At 37.1% G+C, this 20,439-nt stretch overlaps 1 protein-coding gene across 1 annotated transcript in view; it reads right to left on the bottom strand.

The window, feature by feature from the left end:
- The window catches only part of SV2C (synaptic vesicle glycoprotein 2C), a 116,206-nt gene that overhangs the window by 59,040 nt on the left and 36,727 nt on the right, over nucleotides 1-20,439 (bottom strand). Inside the window, exon 3 of the mRNA XM_056325302.1 lies at nucleotides 9,199-9,379. Within this exon, the coding sequence (XP_056181277.1) occupies nucleotides 9,199-9,379 (181 nt within the window). The remainder of the gene's footprint in view (nucleotides 1-9,198; nucleotides 9,380-20,439) is intronic.

Genomic DNA, 20,439 nt, shown 5'->3' with positions numbered 1-20,439 from the left:
CATGAAACTACATTTTTGTCTTCACATGTCTGCACATGCAGATGAAAAGCCTGTGAAAGCCATACTGATTGAGAAGAATGTTTATTCTAAAAGACGGGAAGGTTTTTAAATACAAAGGATTCCAGCAAACTGAAGTTTTTACATCTTATTCGTTATTCATGTGTGTTATTTCTTCAGTTGTCATAGCCAAGGCAGTGGACATAAATCTGTTATCCATAAATCAGGGAGAGGAGTCCATGCATAACTTCCTAAAGGGTCACAAAAAGTATCTACAAGGTGCAAATATATTGTATGTACAAATTAACTATACAGGATTTTTATACCTCTACCAGAAAATTGTGTGGAATCTGTAATTGATTTAAAAAAATTTAAAACCATTGCTCTAAACCTTTTGGTTGATGATTGTGAGGGACAGCTGCCTCCAGAATAACAGATTCTGTTATAAGGCAAGTCTACTAGTAGCAGGAGGCAAAACTTTGTTGAGCTTGGTTCACGACCATAAAATAAACTCTTTCACTCTGTAAGGATCAGTCTTTGCACCTGGAACAACAGGATGCATTCCTTCAGCTTTGTCTTTTTAAATAAATATGTAGGAATAGATGCAATAACAACACAGTAAACAGCAGAAGCCTTTTTCTGCTGCACATATTGCTCCATACATGGAGAGAACAGCATAAATGGTAGTCAAAATAAATACAAATGTCAGTCATGATCTTTCTCAGTTATTTTTCATCTTCAGTAGTAAAACCCATCAGAAGTAGGCAGAGCAAAAGCAAAATGGATAATTCTTTTGTATTTTCTCAGAAACAAGTAATTCAATTGGAAAGAAATACCAACTAATCAGCATATTGTTATCCTTTTTGATGCAAAAGATGAGCCAGTTTGGGAACCTTATGGGTTCCTTCTGTTAGGAGAAAACATTAATGATTAAACATGTTAATTTGATGTCATCTTGGTTATACAGAACATAAACATTCTGACCCCGAATTCTTATTTTACTCTTACTTCTTATGCTGGTTTTGTGTTTTTTTTTCAGGATTATGGTTTTAATACCTTTCTAGCTACATTTTTAGGGTTGGGCTAGTCCTTTCTGTCTGCCTTTGCTCACATACAGACGTGTAACACAGAGTCCTCCACTAGTCTCCGTATGTCTAGTACCTATGTCCTGCAGTTGCATTTAGTCTCTAGTGAAAGCCATCTCCTACACAGTTCAGCTTCCACTTGGTGTACATATGACGTGGTTTGGGTGGTAGGTCATATCTACTCAGTTCTGTTACTTCAAAAAAAGAGTTGTACTGTTTCTTCTACTTGTTCACAAAGAAGGGTAGCTCCCTATTCAACATTGTGATGAATTTTAAAAATTATTTTAGATTCAAAATGAACAACAGTTATTCAGGGCAAAATGACAACACAGAAATAAGCAACTGATCTAATCCCAATTCAGCAGAGGAAGGTTTAATTTCTGACCCCAGAAAATCATCCAAACTGAAAGCTATGCTTTTATAATGTTATTTCTGTACACTGTCTATTCATGTTTGCTCTGTAAAATTATGAGGAAGGGGAAACAAAAAGGAGATTTGTGGTGCACCCTAGGAGAGTAGGATTCAGTGAAACAAACAATAAGCTAAGGTACATTTGTGTTTTCTTTGTCACAAACAAAAATGGTAAGTGTCTGCTACTCTACCTTCAGAGCTGTGATTTGCCACAACAGATTTTGGCAACTGCACAGTGTGACAGCTGTAAAAATAATTCTGTAAGGCATTCAGGAAATTCTCGCTTCATATAGAAGCCTTTGTTTATTTGCAGATTCACTAGCCAAAGGGGCTTGAAATGCAAAAGCATAGAAGGAGTAGAGCTAATTAGGAAAAAAAATCTTACAGAACACTAAATGCACAAAGAAGATGGTGTTCTTCTGAAATACCTTATCTTCTCTTTCAAACTTGGACAACATCCAGACTAAAAGTCAAGATAGTGTCTGTGAGATGCCATTTGCAAGTTTTCACCTTGTTACTCGCAATTTGTTAAAAACTGATAGAGCTCAAAACGCGGATTCAGTGCTACACTCCTGAGATTTGGAAACACCCCACCACCCTTTGTCCTTCTGTCCAACTGCACCTGCTCTTCCCTCTTATTAACAGTTCTGTACACCCCCACCCCACCCCCCAAGTCTCATTGAAAAACATCTCTGCTGTTTTCCTTTCAGAACTGCCATTAGACTGGCAAAGTATCTGAGACTGAGCAGCCAGACTGACAAGTTCTCCTTGAAAGCTGCTGGATAAAGCCCTACAAAACTGCAGCATGTAATAAACTAAGCTTTGCTGGGCATTCTACCCATATTTAAATTCCAGTGCCTCTTTGGACTATGTATACTATAGCAGTTGTCTTTCAGATGCACAAGTGGCCTGTGTGTTGGTAACAGCAAGAGAGTCCCTGTGATAAAGATTCACATGATTACTGAACTCTGCAGTACTGTCAGCTCTGATGGAAGCTGAATTGATAAATATATAATTCATTCCCCAAATTTACCCAACACTATTTAAAAATATCAAGTCAAATTTGGTGTCAAAGTCAAGTATATAATTGCAAAGAACTTGCCAGCAGTACTTGGTCAGCTAAATTGCTTTCAGATCTGCCAGTATTGGTAACACAAAATCATTGTTTATGAACACTTCCTTTTGCAGACCTGCTGCTGCTGCTTCTGCTGCTTCTTCTTTTCATTGCTTTTATAGTGCTCTGTTATAGACCACCCAACCAGGATGAAGAGGCAGACGAAATATTCTATGAACAGCTGGGAGAAGTCTCAAGATCACTAGCTCTTGTTCTCATGGGGGACTTCAACTTACCAGAGGTCTGCTGGAAATACAACACAGCAGAGAGAATAACTTCCTGACACAGCTGGTGAGGGAGCCAGCGAGGGAAGGTGTCCAGCTAGTGCAGGAGGGGGGGGCCTGGGAAGCAGGACCACAAGTAACAATCCGTTAGCTGAAAGGAATGTGCTCGAGCTTGTGGGTCACAAGCCCTGGTGATACGGGACATGAGAAATTACTGGAGGGTACAGAAACAAGGACTAAGTATCAAGTTGAGACTATACAAGGAATAAGGTGGTCAGTTTGTCAGCTTGCTCAAGGACATGGTTCAAGAACTGCAGACATTGTTGTCTTGAACTGTTGCTGAATTGCTAAATAGCTAGCGCGAGATCTTCAGCGAGTTGCCGCACAGTTATAGAATAAGCAAGTTTTTGGACCAATCAGAATAACATGTAACAATTGCTTGTGTGTATATAATCATGATATTAGGCTAAATAAAGTGACATTTGCTTGCATCAAGCTGCGTCCCGTCTCTCAATCGCAGCAAACTGGTGACCCTGACGTGATTCAAACATGCGGCCTTCTGAATAGACCTGTTGTTTGTGAACAGGGAAGCACTGGTGGGTGATGTGGTGGTTGGAGGACATCTTGGGCATAGCAAGTGTGAGATGATGGAGTCTTCAATTCTTGGAGAAGTAACAAGACAGGTAGTAGAATGGCTACCTTGGACTTCCAGAGGGCTGACTTTGGCCTGTTTAAGAGCCTGGCTGACAGAGTCCCTTGGGAAGCAGTTCTGAAGGGCCAAGGGGTCCAGGAAAGCTGGACATTCTTCAAGAAAGAAATCTTACAGGCATAGGAGCAGGCTGTTCCCATGTGCTGGAAGACAAGCTAACAGGGAAGACGACCAGCCAGGTTGAACAGAGAGCTGAACTTGGGGAAAAAAAAGGAGATTTTATGACCTCTGGAAGAAGGGGCAGGCAACTCCAGAGGACTAGAAGTACAACACGACATTATGCAGGAGCACATGGTCCATTTCTCTGCTTGAACACTTTTGCAGTCGTTATGCATATGGACTGCTTGCATGTCCTTCCTGTCTTGGCCATTAAGAGAAGGGGAATATGCAACACCAAGAGCTTCTTGCCATTACACATACAGAAGTGGTGCTAAAAGTCAGTGTGGGTATATTTGTACAGGCAATCACCTCAAAACTTCTAGTTGCAAGAAACTTCAGCCACAGTTTTGGATTTATGCTACCTGTTGATTCCTCACAAGAGTGTGAAGAATTTGAGAAAAGACCTGAACGATGAGGCACCAGCGCTCTTTGGTAGATCCCAGTACTGTGGAAGGAGTACTGCAGGTAGCTTTAACGATATTTTCTGAAGAAGGGTTAAGAAAACTGACAGTGTGTCACAGATTTAATGAAGTATAGCCTAAAGTATTCTGGAAAAGGAACACTATATGATAGGGCACTCAAGAGAGACTTATTCACAAGAGGCAATGGACAGGGAAAAGGCTTCTTTACTAGCTTTTAGTTACATAAGTTAATACATGTACGCTGTATTTCTTAATACTTCTGTAGGTTTGGAAAAGAAATTTGGCTAAACTGGAAATCTTGGCAAATTAAAAGAAAACTCTGTAGTCTGGACATAATGTCTGGTTTGTAAAACACAATACATTTATTAAGCTTTTTTTACTTTCCTCATGAAAAAGAATCAGTTTCATCTCGGAGCAAACCATGAGGTTTTCTGAAGAACTTATAAACTATAGTTCACCTCAGGATATTTATTTCAGCTAGTTTTTTATTGCATGAAAACTTTGATTTCTTTTAGAAGTAACATTTGGGCTGGAAAAGCATGACACATTTTCACAAATTGTATCATCCTGGGTTATTTCAAAGCAATCAAAATTAAATTTGCTGGGATAATACAAATGTATAACCCACTTTTATGCACTTTATTCTAAATTAAATTTTTGTACTTAGAAAAACTGCATCTAAAATTATCTAAAAGTATCAAAAATAGAAAACTAAGCTTAGATTAAATAAATACAATTTTTTTGTAATAGAGGTTACATAAAATTTTCTAGCTTAGATTAATACTTCACCATGGCAGTGTTCAATAGGTGACAACTTCAGATCCATTCAAGTTAATAGCAATGTTGTAAGTCATGCTCTGGTATTAGAGAAACCTTCCTTTGACAATTTCAAAGACTTATCTAACAAGGTGCTTTTTGATGATAAATCTTTGCACATGCCCCCAACAGCTAATGACGAATACAGTTCAGTTTTTTCTCTAGGTCATTCTGCTTTGTAGGAAATCATGTCCAAAGCCCTCCTAGACCTCCATCAGGTTTTTGGATTCAATTTTCTTATGAGTTTTGGTTTTGGATTAATCAATAGAAGAATCACGGTTATGATGTTGTTTTGCAGACTGTCCAACATTTCCTTTTTCTTTTCACTAACTTAATTTCATCTTTCAGACTTTCATATCCCTCAATGCTCTTCATCCAGCAATATCTTAACATTATTATACAGTTTTGTACTCAGAATCACTTTTTTGCATGAATATTTTTACTAGTTTTAGGTTTTTCAGATTAAAAAAAATATTTGAAGGGATTTTTTTCCCTGAGCAGTTTACTTCTATAAACACATTTTGACTGCAAGACAATCTCAGAATCTCAATATACAAAATTGTTCCATCTTCTTGCTTCTGCACTCCTGCAACTTCATCATCAGGTTTCCTTACCCAGATACTAAACTGTAAAATGAATCACTACTTATCATGGGGCTTTTCCATCATCTTCAGTGCTAATCTTCGACCACTAGCAAATGGACACCAGCAATTAGCCCTGCAGGCATGAACTTTCAAGAGTTGTAAAATATTGTTCCCAAGATGGCAGTCAGTGTTTTTTTGTAAACAGAATTTATTTTCTGTAAATATTTTAAATAATTATATATATAAATTATATGTTTATATAAATATATAAATATATAACTATATCAAATTATATAGTTATATACATATACAATTTTTTTAATAAATAAAATCTTCTGTCAGATACTGGTTTTATTTTTATGTTTTTTAATCTATTCTTCTATTATCTAGAAGGTAACAGGCCAGTTTAAACTCTATTCACCTAAATTATTTTATATCTTTTGAATACTTATTAACATTTTATTGACTTCTAATTGTGTGACGTTGTCCAGATAACTTTCAGAAAGCTCTTTTCCAATCTGAGTAACAATAATATTTTGCCTTTACAATATTCAGTTCTTTGCTTAAAATTATTCCCATTTCATATTTGGGCTCTTTGATTCACACAAAATTAATGGAACAAAGCTTCCTCCCCTGGTAACAGAGATACATATTTAGTGTCTTTCACTAAGAAAGGGAAACTGACATCTACTGTCCAAAGACAGGACCTCTAAAATGGTGAGAGGTTATAAAATTGAAGATATTAAATTTAATTTCTATTCCCATTCTACTAACACAACTTTTTCATTTGCTCAAGATATAGGATGTAGTAAAGAATGCAATAAATGTTCAACACGTAATTCAAACCCTTTAAGCAAATTTCCTGTCATACTGCAAGAAGATATGGCTTCAAAGCTGGTGCAAACATCTGGGAGTTCTTCAGTAAGCAATACCGAGGAGTCTGCGTTCTTCCACAGCAGCTGATGCAAAGTATCTGGAAACAGGCAACTGAAAGATGTATGCTCTAACAGTACGTATATTCATGCCCAGCTGTTTAAAAGTGAAAAGATTTTACTTTGCTGCCTCTGCAGCTGGAATATTATGGCCTCTCCCTTCTTTCTCAGTGCTTGGTATATGACGTGTCTGTTGCTGTTACAGCTGCTCTCAACATAAGATCATATCCAAAATGGGATCAAAAAACAGAGGAAAGGTGGATGTGACACAAATACCATCTTGAATATAGCTCTTAATTGAAAAGGAAGCCTTCTCTGAGAGCAAATGAGCAGATGAAAAGAAGTCTCCAAACATGCAAAGTCTGGTGGAAAAACTGCATCACCACAGACAAACAGTGGGAACAGAAAAAGGAAGAGCCTTCCCTCATCTCAAGGATATGAAGTGCAGATTTAGTTTCAGAAAACCTCATGGCTTTTATGACACAACTCTGATACCAGCTGATGGAGATTATTCTAGGGAGACATCCAGTCTTTGAAGAAAATACCAAATGGGAGCCAGCCATGAATCTTTCTTTGCAGTAATTGCTATGAAGGACGACTCTGCTGCTCATGCTGTATTAGGATTGTTGTTAGGTTGTTTGGGTGGGTGTTTGTTTGTTTTGGGTTTTTTTTTTTTTTGGGGGGGGGGGGGGGAAGCAGGAGGGCGGCATTTAAAATACAGTACTTAGTGCAAATTGTCTATGATCTATTCTTGCAGCTCTCAAAGATGAGGTAGGAGGGCTTTGGACTCTGTTGGGATGCACACAGAGGTATAAGATACAGACATGAATTACCTGCTCCTTCAAAGAGCATTAATCCTAAGCTGGGTACACAATAGAATATACTTCCCAATTTAGGACACACATCTATCACACATAAAGCTACAGGCACTGCACATCACTGGAAAAACTACTGCTACAGGTGAGGAGGATACCCTGCAGGCAAGTTTGGCATGAGGCATGACAAATATGTATTTGCTGTATGTCTAAAGAAGGATGATCCGGGTGAAAGCCAGCAGTGTCACAAACCTGTTTGTCAAAAGACAAACTTTTGTCACACAAGCATCCAGTACTGCCCTCGTGAAAGAGGTAGGCTAAACAGGAATACAACAAGCTTCTGCACTTTGGCAGAATCATGGAAGAGTGAAAGTGTCATGCAAAATGATCAGTGTTTCTTTATGGAGACACAAAACATAGCACTTGGAACTGATGGTGATCTACGATACCAAAAACACATAAAGAAGTTGGATGGGAATATTTTTTCTGTTTTTCTAAGTTTTTTTTTTTTTAAGAATTAGAACCCTTGTGATTTCCTCTTGATCTCTTTTAAAATCATATCTGGTGTCAGACAAAGGAGATACTTCTAGCAAGAGGAGGACTTACATCTCCTTCCTCTCTCCCCTTGCCCATCAATATCCCTTCCTAAACCAGTTTAACAGTACTTAGGTCTACGGTAATTTCTTTTTGGTGTGGGTATCTAGCCCCTCCCTACTTGAGACCAGTGTGAGGCATTTCTAAAACCACAAACATCACAGAACAGCATTAGTGCACTATGGCTATATAGATTACGGCCAACAAACCATACAAGCAGCAGACTTAATGTGCATGGCTTTGACACAGCATACTGCACTCTCACCAGCTCCCATCTGTTCAGCATCCTAAAGACTGATAGCGGCCTGAAATGGAATTGTAGTTGGGAGTTTTGATCTGAACTAAACAATTACCAGAAGTGCTAAACTAACCACTCTGTAGAACAGAGCTCTTGATTGTCCAAGGGTGCAGTAAAGGGAGAAGCTTTCTCATAATAATTTACTTATGTATCTTACCCTCTGCTCATATATGTTTAAAACTATAAACTTTATCAACCATTACCAAGATCTTCTAGCAGCAGAGAAGCTATTTAAATGAAAAGTAAAACAAACACAGAGCTGCAAACACCAGTCTTCTGGAGAAAGCAATAACATTTGACACATTCTAGCACCCCATTTTAACTCCATTTTAAATTTGACAGTCTTGACTGCAATGGTATTATAGTATACACACAAAGACATCAGAAACTTTACAAATATTACCAAAATCTTACAGTACACCTATGTCGCAGCACTCTCCAAACTAGCTGGCTGCAACAAGGTCTTTTTACCATCACACTCTTCACACCAGTCCCTCTGCTGCCTTCTCCTAGTCTCTCCTCACCCTCGGCACACTCACTCTTTTCTGTGCTTCTTCCTCAGCTGCTCTCCCTTCATTGGCTCTCAACCACTTAACAGAACAGCCACAGCTGCACCTTATCTACATCGGCTAACCCACCACCCCTGAAGCCAGCCCACAGCTGTATGTTATCAATATTAATTAACACAGCTTCATCCCTCTACACACCTATGAGGAGGGTATTATTTTGCTGACTCAATAACAACAAATACATAGAGAAGCTGAAGCATAAAAGAGTTAAGCAAGTTGATCAAGGTCACAAAACAAGTCTGTTGCAAAATAAGAAGTCCTCAATCTCACAACCTGCAGTCTGTGTCTTTCCACTGAAATGATTAGTCTTTCCCTTCAGGTTGTTATTTGGGAGTGTAGCAGCTACCTTGTTTAATTGGCTTGCCCCTGACACAGACAATATTTCTACCTTAAATAATATACTTTTGCAAACAGGAAAGTTTTATTAACACACATAATTGTGGAAATTAACAAAAGCAGAGGAGCTTACCCAAATCCAGAAAACAAGCGACAGAAGAGGAAGAAGCCATAGCCCTGGACAAATGATGAAAGGAAGGCAAAGAATCCATTGACAGACATGCATATCAGGAGTGACTGTCTCCTTCCCACCTTGTCTGCCAATCCTCCCCAGAAGAATGCCCCCACCATCATCCCAAGGTACACTATGCTACCTGCAATACACAAAAAAAAAACAAAACAGATGTTGTTTTGTGAGCTACATAACTGACCACAATTGACCACACCAAAAATAGTTCATTTTCTGCATTTACAAAACAAACAGTATAGAGATTAATTTCTCCTTTCTAAGAGAATAGAAATTACATGCACATCTTTGCAAATGTATCTAGAGAGAACAGATTTCCTACTGTGGCTTTGTACTGTTACCAGACAGACTGAAGCTAATATAATTATTAAATAAAGTGTCTCTAGCTAAAACAATTCAAATACAGGCAAATAAGACTGAATGGGAGAAGGAATGCCACTTTTCCTCAGTAATAAACTGCATGCACCTTAAACCCTGCAAAAATTGTAACTTCCTTTACAGAAACAAATTGAACATTTCTAGAATATAAGCAGTCCTGTAGGGGACTAAACTCTGGGAGTGAGTTGTGCTAAGTCTAAAGGAAGATGACTATGAAACAGACATTTTCTATTTGAGATGTACAGAATGAAAGCTATCCAGCCTGATTGTTTTTTTTCCTCCCTCCTACTTCAGCCTACTGCTTTATTTAAAAAGGCACTGTCCTATATACAGAAAAGCACTGGAATGTTTTGTGTTCTTGTTACCCCGCCACCCTCCAAAAAATTTTGAACAGATACATTACAGTTTAGCTACATACATTACAATGAGATAGGGAAAAATTATTCTGGGGTGATTTTTTTTTTTTAACATTAAAGATGTTTTCAACATGAAGCAATTTCCCACAGAAAGATAAGCTGAAATATTTAACAACTTGACGGTTCACATCTTACTATATTGTACATTATTTCCTTTCCAGGGACAAACCTTCTGTGGGACATTTGGCAAAGATGCGCATGACATTGAGCCAGACTGTCAGAAGGAAAAGTAGTTCCCAAGTTTTAGATAGAACCAACCACATTTATATTTTATTTGATACATGTAGTTCTTTTTCCACTTACTTTCTTATTGAACTTCCCAGACTGGGTTCTATCTACCTAGTAGTTGCTACCACCTTATATGCCTACTAAAGATCACAAATTAAACATAAAGTTGTTGGAAGTAGCTAAAATACTTGTAATCTTTGCCCTGTGTCTCTTTTCCATCAGCCACAAGAACGGACAAATTCGCCAGCAGCTCTGCTGGGCTTTCATTGCTGTTGTGTAAAATTCTGGCCTCTGAAAGAATCACCTCTGCCTTATAGAAGGTAGTTGGAAGGGAAAGAAAAAAAACCCACTTAAATACTTGGGCTTGGTTAACATATTAATGTAGAGGTCACTCATCAGTATTTCCAAGCTTGGAATTCCAGATGTTAACATCTGAAATGCTGACATCTGCAGGGTCCCATGCAATCCAAAATGTCCCTGTTCCCCATCCTGTTTTATTCAAGTAGTTTCCACTGCTACTTCCTGATGAGACATCAGTTTAAAACATTTGATAGAAGACACATTGTATTAAATGTATATTGGCAAGATAGAGAGTTATATTTTGGTTAGGTGAGTATGCTGTTTTGATCAATACCCTTTGCCATTCATTTTGACCAATACCAGCAAATCTTTGTGCAGCTGCCTTTTTAGCCAACATAAAATAAGAACAAGATATTTCTAGACTGACGTCCTTCTCCACGAGTCCCTCAGGACAGTATGACAGATCCATTGCTGCTCATGTACAGGAGTATTATCTCTTTACCTAAGCAAGAGCAACAAGCTCCTTAAGAACAACAGTTAAATGTCTTCTCAAAACAGCTTTTGTCAATGGACATTTTCTAGCTATTACTGGGATCTTAGTCTTTCATCAAAGGGTATTGATGAGAATGCAGGTAAATCCTGAATTACTAAGATACTTTGTTCTCTTCCTCTTAGCCCAGGAAGGACACAGACGCTGCAATATTCTTTTTGAATATTTAGAGGTGTTTAGCAGTAGACATTTATCAGATAGCTCCTTCATTCTGACCAGAAATTTTTATTCCAGTAATTGAGATTTTCCTGAGAAGGCACACAGTTCGTACATTTTCTGGTCCTAAAGATACAAAGCTTGGAGGGCAGCTTAGCATATTCGCTCAACTGCATAACGATCTCTCCCATGGGCAAAGTTTCTGTACCATACTGCAGGTAGACCAGTACTCACAAGCAGTTTGGAAATCCTATTCAGCAGAGCTGGTGTTTGCTTCTCAGCATGAGTTGAAAGAGCTTAGCAAAAATAGTTCAATAGCTGCACTGCCAGCAAACTGATTCCAACAATGCAAATAAAATGCTTAGTTTTTATGGTTAAAGTGAAATTCCTGACTTTCTTTCATACATAAACATTGTTGGGTTTTCCCAGTCAATGCCCTAATATTAGAAATACTCAGAGAAGGCCAATCAGATAGTTTTGTATTTCTTTATATAGATAACGCTGAAATATTTTATGCAAATAATCTTAATTTTACCACGTAACTACTTTCCTTGTGATGCACAAAGTATCAAAACACTACGAACAATGAAAGAAAAAAGTTTCCAAGTCTTGAAAGTTTAAAAACATTAACCTCTCTTTTTGATGACAAGTCCATTTGTTATTGTACTGTGCTCTTATACCTGTGCAATTCTCCTGAAAAGCATTCAAAAGATGCTGCTAAAAATAATATTGTCTTCCTACCAATAAACTGCTCTCTATGCTGCACCATTAGCTTATTCTTTCCCATTATACTAGCTTCAATTTTTTTCCTGTCTTGTAGACCTTCCACAATCCTTCTGAACTACTAAAGGTATGTATCCCATCCTGAACCACCTGCATCTACCAATGATACCTGTTTCAGTGTATTTTCCTGACTGCCCTCTTTTTCATATTTTCTGTTTCTCTTCATACACAACATAAGCCGGCCTGCAGCCCATAGTGGAAGTCCCCTTCCTCTCAACTTTCAAATCATTCCTTAAGACCTTTCCCCACTGTAGCAATATCACAATAAGACATAAAAGTGACAAACAGCAAAGGAGAACTCTAACTATGAACAGTTAAAATAGCTGAACAACCACCTAACAAATGCAAGTAATCAATGACATCAGATTTAACATTTTACCCTTCATCCTCCCTTCCTTTCCAGCCTTTGTACCTCTTGTTTATTATGTCATGCCACCGGTCAGAACACAAATCTTACAAGGAAAACACTACAATTTTTTTTACATCTTTCATAAATCACATATTACATTTTGCATAAATGTATATATAGAAAAATTAAATATCCTGTTGTTGGTCAGACCTTCCTCCCTTTTCTCATAAGCTTTAAACACTGGTCATCAAAACAATGTTTGTATGGGTGTACATATAGGTATATAGATTTTAATCTAGCATGTCACGTTCAGAGTGGTACTCCCTTTTTGAACAGTTACCACTGATAACAAAACTGGCTGCTTTTCTTCTTTTCAGTACAGCACGCTTGTGTGTCTGAAGAAGTTAGCTTATACAGCACAAGGCACACACTGATTTGACATCCAGCATGACCCTAGAAACACACTTGTAGAAATTAAAGTTTATTTTAAAATACAAAGACTACTAATGATGTCTGTAACATAAATCTTTGGTTTTCCCCACAAAGTAACATGTATTCTCAAATTGTCACTTGGTGGAAAGGCACTGAGAAAAGGTGAGTGGCAGCTGAGAGAAACTCCCTCCACGCTAAAAGGAATACTCTTTTCTATGGTTCTTTTACCAAGTTTTAACAACCTGTATTTATTTTCCACAACAGAAATTCTACCTACTTCAATGATTTTCCCATTGTATACATGTACAAAACACAGCCTGCATCCTCTTCAGATGAGGGGACCCAAGTGTGTAATTGTTTTACACCATGCACACACTTTGGCTACCAAGTGGCTCTATATTTTTTAAATGGATGTGTGCACAGCATCTTTCATGATCCTGGCAGTGGCTTAACCTTACAAAGCAGCTGACCAAGAGCTCTCTCAGTTTCCAAATGCTAGTTACAGGCAGTTTAGGTAATGGGATAGGAATACATGCATGATCAGTCACTGAGGTTCAGTTAAACAGTATTTTACTCCTTGTGCTGCCATAACCTCATTACTTGTCACTGTCTGTTGCAATTCATAGCCTAGTATCTAAAAGATAGCCAAACTCTTCTGAGAAATCAGTCTGTAAGTACATGTTTCACTAGGAGAAAACAAAATAATGAAAGTAAAATCAGACTCCCTTGCAACAGAGAGACTCAGGCTATGGAACTCATTGATGATCGTCTTCTGCTTTAACACACCTGTTGGAAAGTAGATATAAAACTTGATTAATTTCCACCACCCCACCCCCACCACCCCCACCCCCTGTTGTGTTGTTTAGGTCATTTGTCTGAGTGAGGAATGCATTTCGTACAACTGGAAGAAGTACTCTCATTAAAAACAAACAAACAAACAAAATAAAACCCACAACACTCTAAAAATAAGATTAAAATATTATTTCTATTTTGGAAAATGACTAAATATGGTCCTAAGACATCTCCAAGAGGAGAAAAAGTCTTTTGATAAAATTTGTACTGCATTTTAATCAGTGTTCTATTTACTTGTACAAGGATCTTCCCATATGCTACTGTTTAGAATATAACAATTCACAGTGAAGAACTCTGATGCTTATAAGTAGCATGAGTAAGAATATCCAGATTTATATTTGTTTCAATCCTGATAAACAGCATATTTAGAGTCTGAAGATGATAATCTTTCAGAACTATACTTTATTGTAATCTGTTAGTAGGTTTTTTGATCAGAAAAGGCTTTGAAAAGAATCGCAACCCATGCAGCAACTAACTTCAAACATAATATCTAATTAACTATTTATAATCAGAGGTAATTAAAGCAAAACCTTTTCCATTAAGACAACAAATACAAGAAAACTGTACTAACTCCAGAACTGGCAGTACTGTCTTTGGATGTCTGCGACCATCTGTGTAGTCAGAATATTGGATCTTCAGCTCTTGCTTATTATGTTATGCCATTCCTCAGAGGTACTAACACTCTGACATTCTTACATAAAGAACTGCCACAAACGAATATTCGTCTGTAACAACTATTTCTTTTTTTCTCTAAAGTGTTTGAAGCAATGGAACAACAGCTCTGTATTTATGGAATGATAGATTCTTAAGGTGTAGATCTAAGTGCTTAAAGGAGTAAAATGTCAATTGTTAGGCCATCTGAAAAAGTTGATGGCTACTGTTTTTCAACAAACATTGAGCCAGCCACCATATGAATTAAAATTAAAACTTTGCATAAGTCTTTGCAAGGTCAAGTCTTCTCAAGCCACGAATTTCCCGTACCTAAATGCTTGCTGTTTCCCACAGCAATTATTTTGTGTCTTAACTTCAGATGTTGAATGATTGCTCTTACCTAGTAATATGCAATATATGCAAATCCCCAAATACCACAGCATATCAGGCTCTTTTTCTGTTACTGCTCCACTTCAGACTAATCCACCCTGTCTGCACTACCTTTCAAGGACAGCTGCAGACAGGCTTCAAACTGCAATTCCATATTCCTTAGTGCAGATGCTTAATTACAAATTTGTTTTGAATTTGCTCTTCTGCTTAATATATATTTACAAACAGTCAAGTTTTACTTACTATTACATTATTAGAATTATTTTCAGCAATCATGCTAATAGGGTTTATCTGTTTAAATACATGAAAGGTACAAAGCTATTTTAAAATGAATGCTGAAGCTCTTCAGTCACAACAGAAAAGTTCATACAGTGTCTGTCACACTGCAGTGATTCTTGGACCTTTGAGTGTGACTTGCAACTGAGTAACATGTATGCCTAGCTCTCTAATAGTAACAAATCCAAAGTGATAGGTCTTCACATGACCGACCATTTAACTTTTGCATGTTTTTTTAGCTGCTTAGTGCATAAGACAATCTGGATATCCTTCATAGTCATTAAAAAAGGACATCTTTATCTCCATAATAACTAAACAAAGATATAAATTCACACTTTGAATTCAGACAAAGGAAGATACTGAATCCCACTGAGATCAGTGTAAAAAAAAGACAACCTTGTCTCCTCTTCTGATACATGCTGAGCAATACAGAAACCTTAATGTTTTCATGAAGGGAAGAAAACTAAAAGGTATTGTTTCAAGCCAAAATAAGTTTTAAGAAATGTTTATTAATTTCTAAAAGTCTGTTTCTCTAGTATTTGCATAGGAAAGCAACTCAGGGAAATGCTCTGATGTCAAGGCCACCAAAAATACATAGCACACAATGCATAGCTCAAATCAAATAAAACCAATACAATAAATAGTCCCTGTGCTCCACCAACGGAGAAAATAAAACAAGCACCTCCTTATACCACTTTCAAACATACCTCCAAAACATCTGATGACATTCGACCTGATACCAATCCAGAAACTTCATATAAATAGAAATCAAGTGAACTGTATCTGGTTCTCAGTCAAAATGATCCTGTTTTCAGAGGAACTCAACCATGAAAATCAGGAAAATGGAACTGAAAGCAAAGCTAGGCAGAAGTAAGATTGTACCCAGTTGACCAGTGTAGATAAGAAAATGAAAAAGCAAGTAACTCAACAGTTCTATGTGCAAACCTATTTATGATCTGTAAGATAACGGGGGAAAAAACATCAACAGCAACACAAGCAACCCAAACTACAGGTTTGTAATAGTATGACAGGCATAATTTGATGATTGATCAAAGAACTGTCGTCAGGTAGCCAAGTACTGTACTTCTAAAGAGAACCTTCAGAAACACAAAAAAAGACAGAGCCTAGAAAAAGTACAAAATATTACATGGAATTTTAAAAAAAAAAAATCACATTTTTTCCCGTGTTTTTTTCCCTTCCAAAAGGATCAAGTCCAAACCTTCCAAAGAACTCAGAAATGGAAGTAGATGCAGAAGCCCACTATGGAACCTTCAAGATAATTGGAAGACAACTGAACCTGAGTGAATAGGACTTAGACCAAACTCAGACAGCACTTAATGCAACACAAAATTTAAAAATACAAATTTTAGACCAATCAATACCTACAATGTATTTGTTTTCGTTTAACATTGAGACTGAAGTGAATATGGTCTCACAGCATGGCTACCCAAACTTATCATCCACCTGTGCTTTTTACAAAGGTCAAAGATGAGCCAGGAAAACTTTTTTTTTTTTTCTTGGGAGGAAAGGAAAAGCAAGAACAGTTCTGTCCTCTCCATGAAATAAATACAAAAAAGCCACAGTTTTTCCCAGGAAAGCAACTTGCATATATTTCCAAATTATCAATCTACTCCAGTGTGTGCCCACCCTGAAGGATATTCCAGAGATGAAAACTCATAGCTGGAAAGGTTTGACCAAAGCTTTTCCAGTGCTATAACAGAAATACCATCCACATTAAAGTCAAAGGGTTCCACAACAACCATTTGCACAAATTTCATTCAGATACTAGCTAATCTTTGTGTTTCCTCTGGCATACTTGTATTGTATTTATGTGCCTAATATGTCAATTTTTGATTTATTTCCTGTATCTCAGGTGTGAGATTTACAGCCTGAAGTGTTTGTGGTGTAAGGTTTGATTTAATTCCAACAGGAAAAAAATCGGCATTTTGCCTTCGTCTTTCTTCTTATTGTGCTAATGACGTACTAATTCTGGTTTACGTATTAAGTGCAGCACAGTGTGATTTAGCTCTGGACATTTACATTATATGTTACTTTTGAAAAACAGTATTTTCTTCCTTTAAGAGTCTGTATACCGTGAACCCTCCTTCCAGTTCTACGGACATTCACCTTATCATCAGAAATTTACGCAGCAGGTATGATGATACATGTTTTTTTATTGATGAAATAATACTCTTTTCTTAACAGATGAGTCTCCTGTGCACTCTGATATTATTTTAATTGAAACACTGTAATAACAAAAGGAATAACTGCTCCTGCTTTTCCTCAGATTTGAATTAGATACATTAATGAATCCACAGAAGAAGCTCCATAACTGCAGAGATTAGGACGGGCAATAGATTACTTGCTAGGGTGGGGAATTTTCTTCACAGCTGTATTTTCTGATAAGGCAGCAAGACAGAGAATATAGTAAATCAGTACCTTTGCAATACATTGTCGTCACCACTTCTGCTTTAAGAATGTTATCATGTCAATAACCAAGTCTTTAAAAAAAGTGTAACCTTCTACCAGATGCTAGCATCATTTCTATTTTTTCCATAACAGATTTATCAGAATAAAAAATTGATCAGAGCTATTTTCTTCATTAGAATAATTTACAAATTGAATACTGGTAGCGATCATTGCAGCGAACTGCAGCACACTGCTGTTTCATACAGCTGATGCTTGGTTAGCTAAATCAACAATGCATTACAGAGAAAAAGACCAAAGCACTGCTTCCTTGATATTCTCAACAGAAATACTATCCACATTCAAATTTAGCAACACAGGGCTGTAATAACCAGCCAATATGTGGAATTTTTCTACCCATAGAAACAGTATTTTACAAGATGGTATATATCAATATGCAATATACAGAGCACAGACTATCAAAAACTCAGGTAATCCCAGGTGATGATGTGACGCTGTTGACAGATTACCTAGGTGCTATCACTGAACATAGTATTTTCACACTACCTTCTCCTTTGATCCAATAGTTCCCTCTGGCATTAGCAAGAAAATCCTAAAAGACAATCTTTGGATAAAATACACTTAGTTAAGCTGTTCTAATATCCCTAATTCCTGTTTTCTTCCACTGCAACTGTGGAGGTTCCTCTGGATATTTCTGCTCTCCAATTTAGATGCTAAATTAAATGCACTCTTTGGCCATTTCTGAATTGACCCTGTCATGCTAGAAATTGCTGTGACTTTGCAATTTGAAATGCACTTCCATGGCAATCCTGAGAATCAGAATGATTATACATGCTGCATATGATTGCACAGTGCATAGCACTGTGCCGTGTGCTAGGATTAATTAAATTTCAAAGCAAAAAAATGTATTTCACTAAAGCTTTAAATTGCCTACGCAGTCATCTATATTAATCATCTAATTTCATATCAAAACTGTTCATTTTGGCTACATGTTTTATTGCCTGAATGTTTGTTAATTTCTTATTTGCCCTGTCCTGCTTCTGACTCAAAACAGAGCAGAGTCCACAAATATCACTAACCTTTATTAGTGCTGAATTAAAACAAAAAGCTCAGTATATACACATACATTAGTAACAGATGCACCAACTCAGCACATCAAAGCACATCATATTAAGAAGTAATTAATAAAACAGTGCTCTTGGTGAAGGTATCTGTATAATATTAAAGCTAACAACTGATTATTTCATCAGTGTTTAATCAGCCATTAACCCCCCATACTGTAACTATATTCCAGTACTATGTAAACTTCTTTCCTTGTAAATGAGAGGAAATAACTTTTTTATTATTATTTTGCTTCATCCATACAGTGGCTGTTACCACCTTTGTTTCAATGAAGTGAAAGGGTGGGGGAAGAGACCCAATACCAAAAGACCCCCATATCAGACAAACAAAACCAAGACCTGCTGCCACCAGTTTCAGAAAAAGACATCAAATTAGGCCTTACCTCATCAGGAACAAGTTACCAAAATTAACAGGCATCTGAAGCTCACACATCTCCCAATGTCCTTGACAAAAGACATGGTCTACCTCATCTAGTGAAAATGGAAACTTCCATTGCCAATGGTCCCACATCTTCTTTCTGCTTTCCCTTTTAGACTCAATAAAATAGATTAATTAATCCAATGTCAGAATGAAGAACAACAGATCAGAATAATCCTCTGCATGGTGCCAACACACCTGCACTTGCTGGGGATGCTAAACAGGCTTTTTAATTACTTATTTACAATAGTGCCAGGAGGCACTGTTACAATGTCTAAATGGAAAATTGTTCAGATGACTGTATCTATCAGTTCATGGTCTCCATTTAACAAGACTTGCTAGTGACAACTTTAAAACAAACCTTGAAAATTGCCCTGAATTCCAGTGGATTAGGAAAATAATTGTGCTCTGTGAAAATGAGCAGCTCTGAAAAATACCAGACAAAAGCAATATGCAGCACAATAGAGAGTCACACATCACATGGGTTATATTCATCCATACTCCCTCAACTCCATATGAGGCTCTTCACTGCTAACCAGTATACAGAAAATAATTTCAATCCAGCTAACATGACATGAAGAAATTTGCAAATGGGCCACCTTCGCCTATCCTTGAGAATATAGACCTTTTAACACAATCGATATAAAGGCAGTGTCACTTTACACCATCTTCTTAATTTTCCTACCTTACATTACCCTCCCAGCTTTCTACAGTCCCCATAAAAAGTCATCTAAAAACATCTGTCTGCCTGATAAACAGGTTTCTGTGACTCTTTGAAGACACTTGGTCCATCAACTGTTTATCCCAAGAAAAGCTTACTTGTTAAGAAAAGCTAGAACAACTCGATATATGCAATGTGTCATCAAAACCTCTTGGTTTTGTTACCACTACCTGGAACAAAGTTTGTTAGATGTTGGGTAAAAGCGTTATTGGTTTAAGAGAGCCAGGGAACAACATTTTACAGTTAGTGGTAGGGAGGTGCTCATCTAGAAATCTGAGCAGTAAGTAGAGTTGGCCTGGGTGTAAAAACCTGAGAACCTTCAGTGAAAAAAAAATTATGGACAGAACTTCCCTAAGTCACCCACAGTTCCAGTCACATAATCTGTGAGTAATTCCTCCTGGACTCCTGCAGCCTGTTAGTTTGTCGTAGTAGGCAGAATTGCAAAGTCTTAAATTTATATCATCCCCTCCTATCAACACTTCCCATTCTGTACAGGGCAGCAAGAGTGTTGAAAAATGAGTAAGAATTAATGAAAAAATAAACTTTATTATAAATATTAGTAAGTAACAGTGCCCTGGACAAACTTTTAACTATCAGTATAGCTGCTGTTAAACAAATTTTTGCATGAATACTTTCAAGAATTTACATATGACATATTCTAGCATATTACTATTCTAGCAGTAATTCAGTATTGCTTCATTTAAGTATTTATACTCATATAACGTAGTGTCTTTGATTC

Source organism: Falco biarmicus, chromosome Z (assembly GCF_023638135.1).
Source record: "Falco biarmicus isolate bFalBia1 chromosome Z, bFalBia1.pri, whole genome shotgun sequence".
Lineage (NCBI taxonomy): Eukaryota > Metazoa > Chordata > Aves > Falconiformes > Falconidae > Falco > Falco biarmicus.
This window is presented reverse-complemented; position numbering and strand designations above follow the sequence as displayed.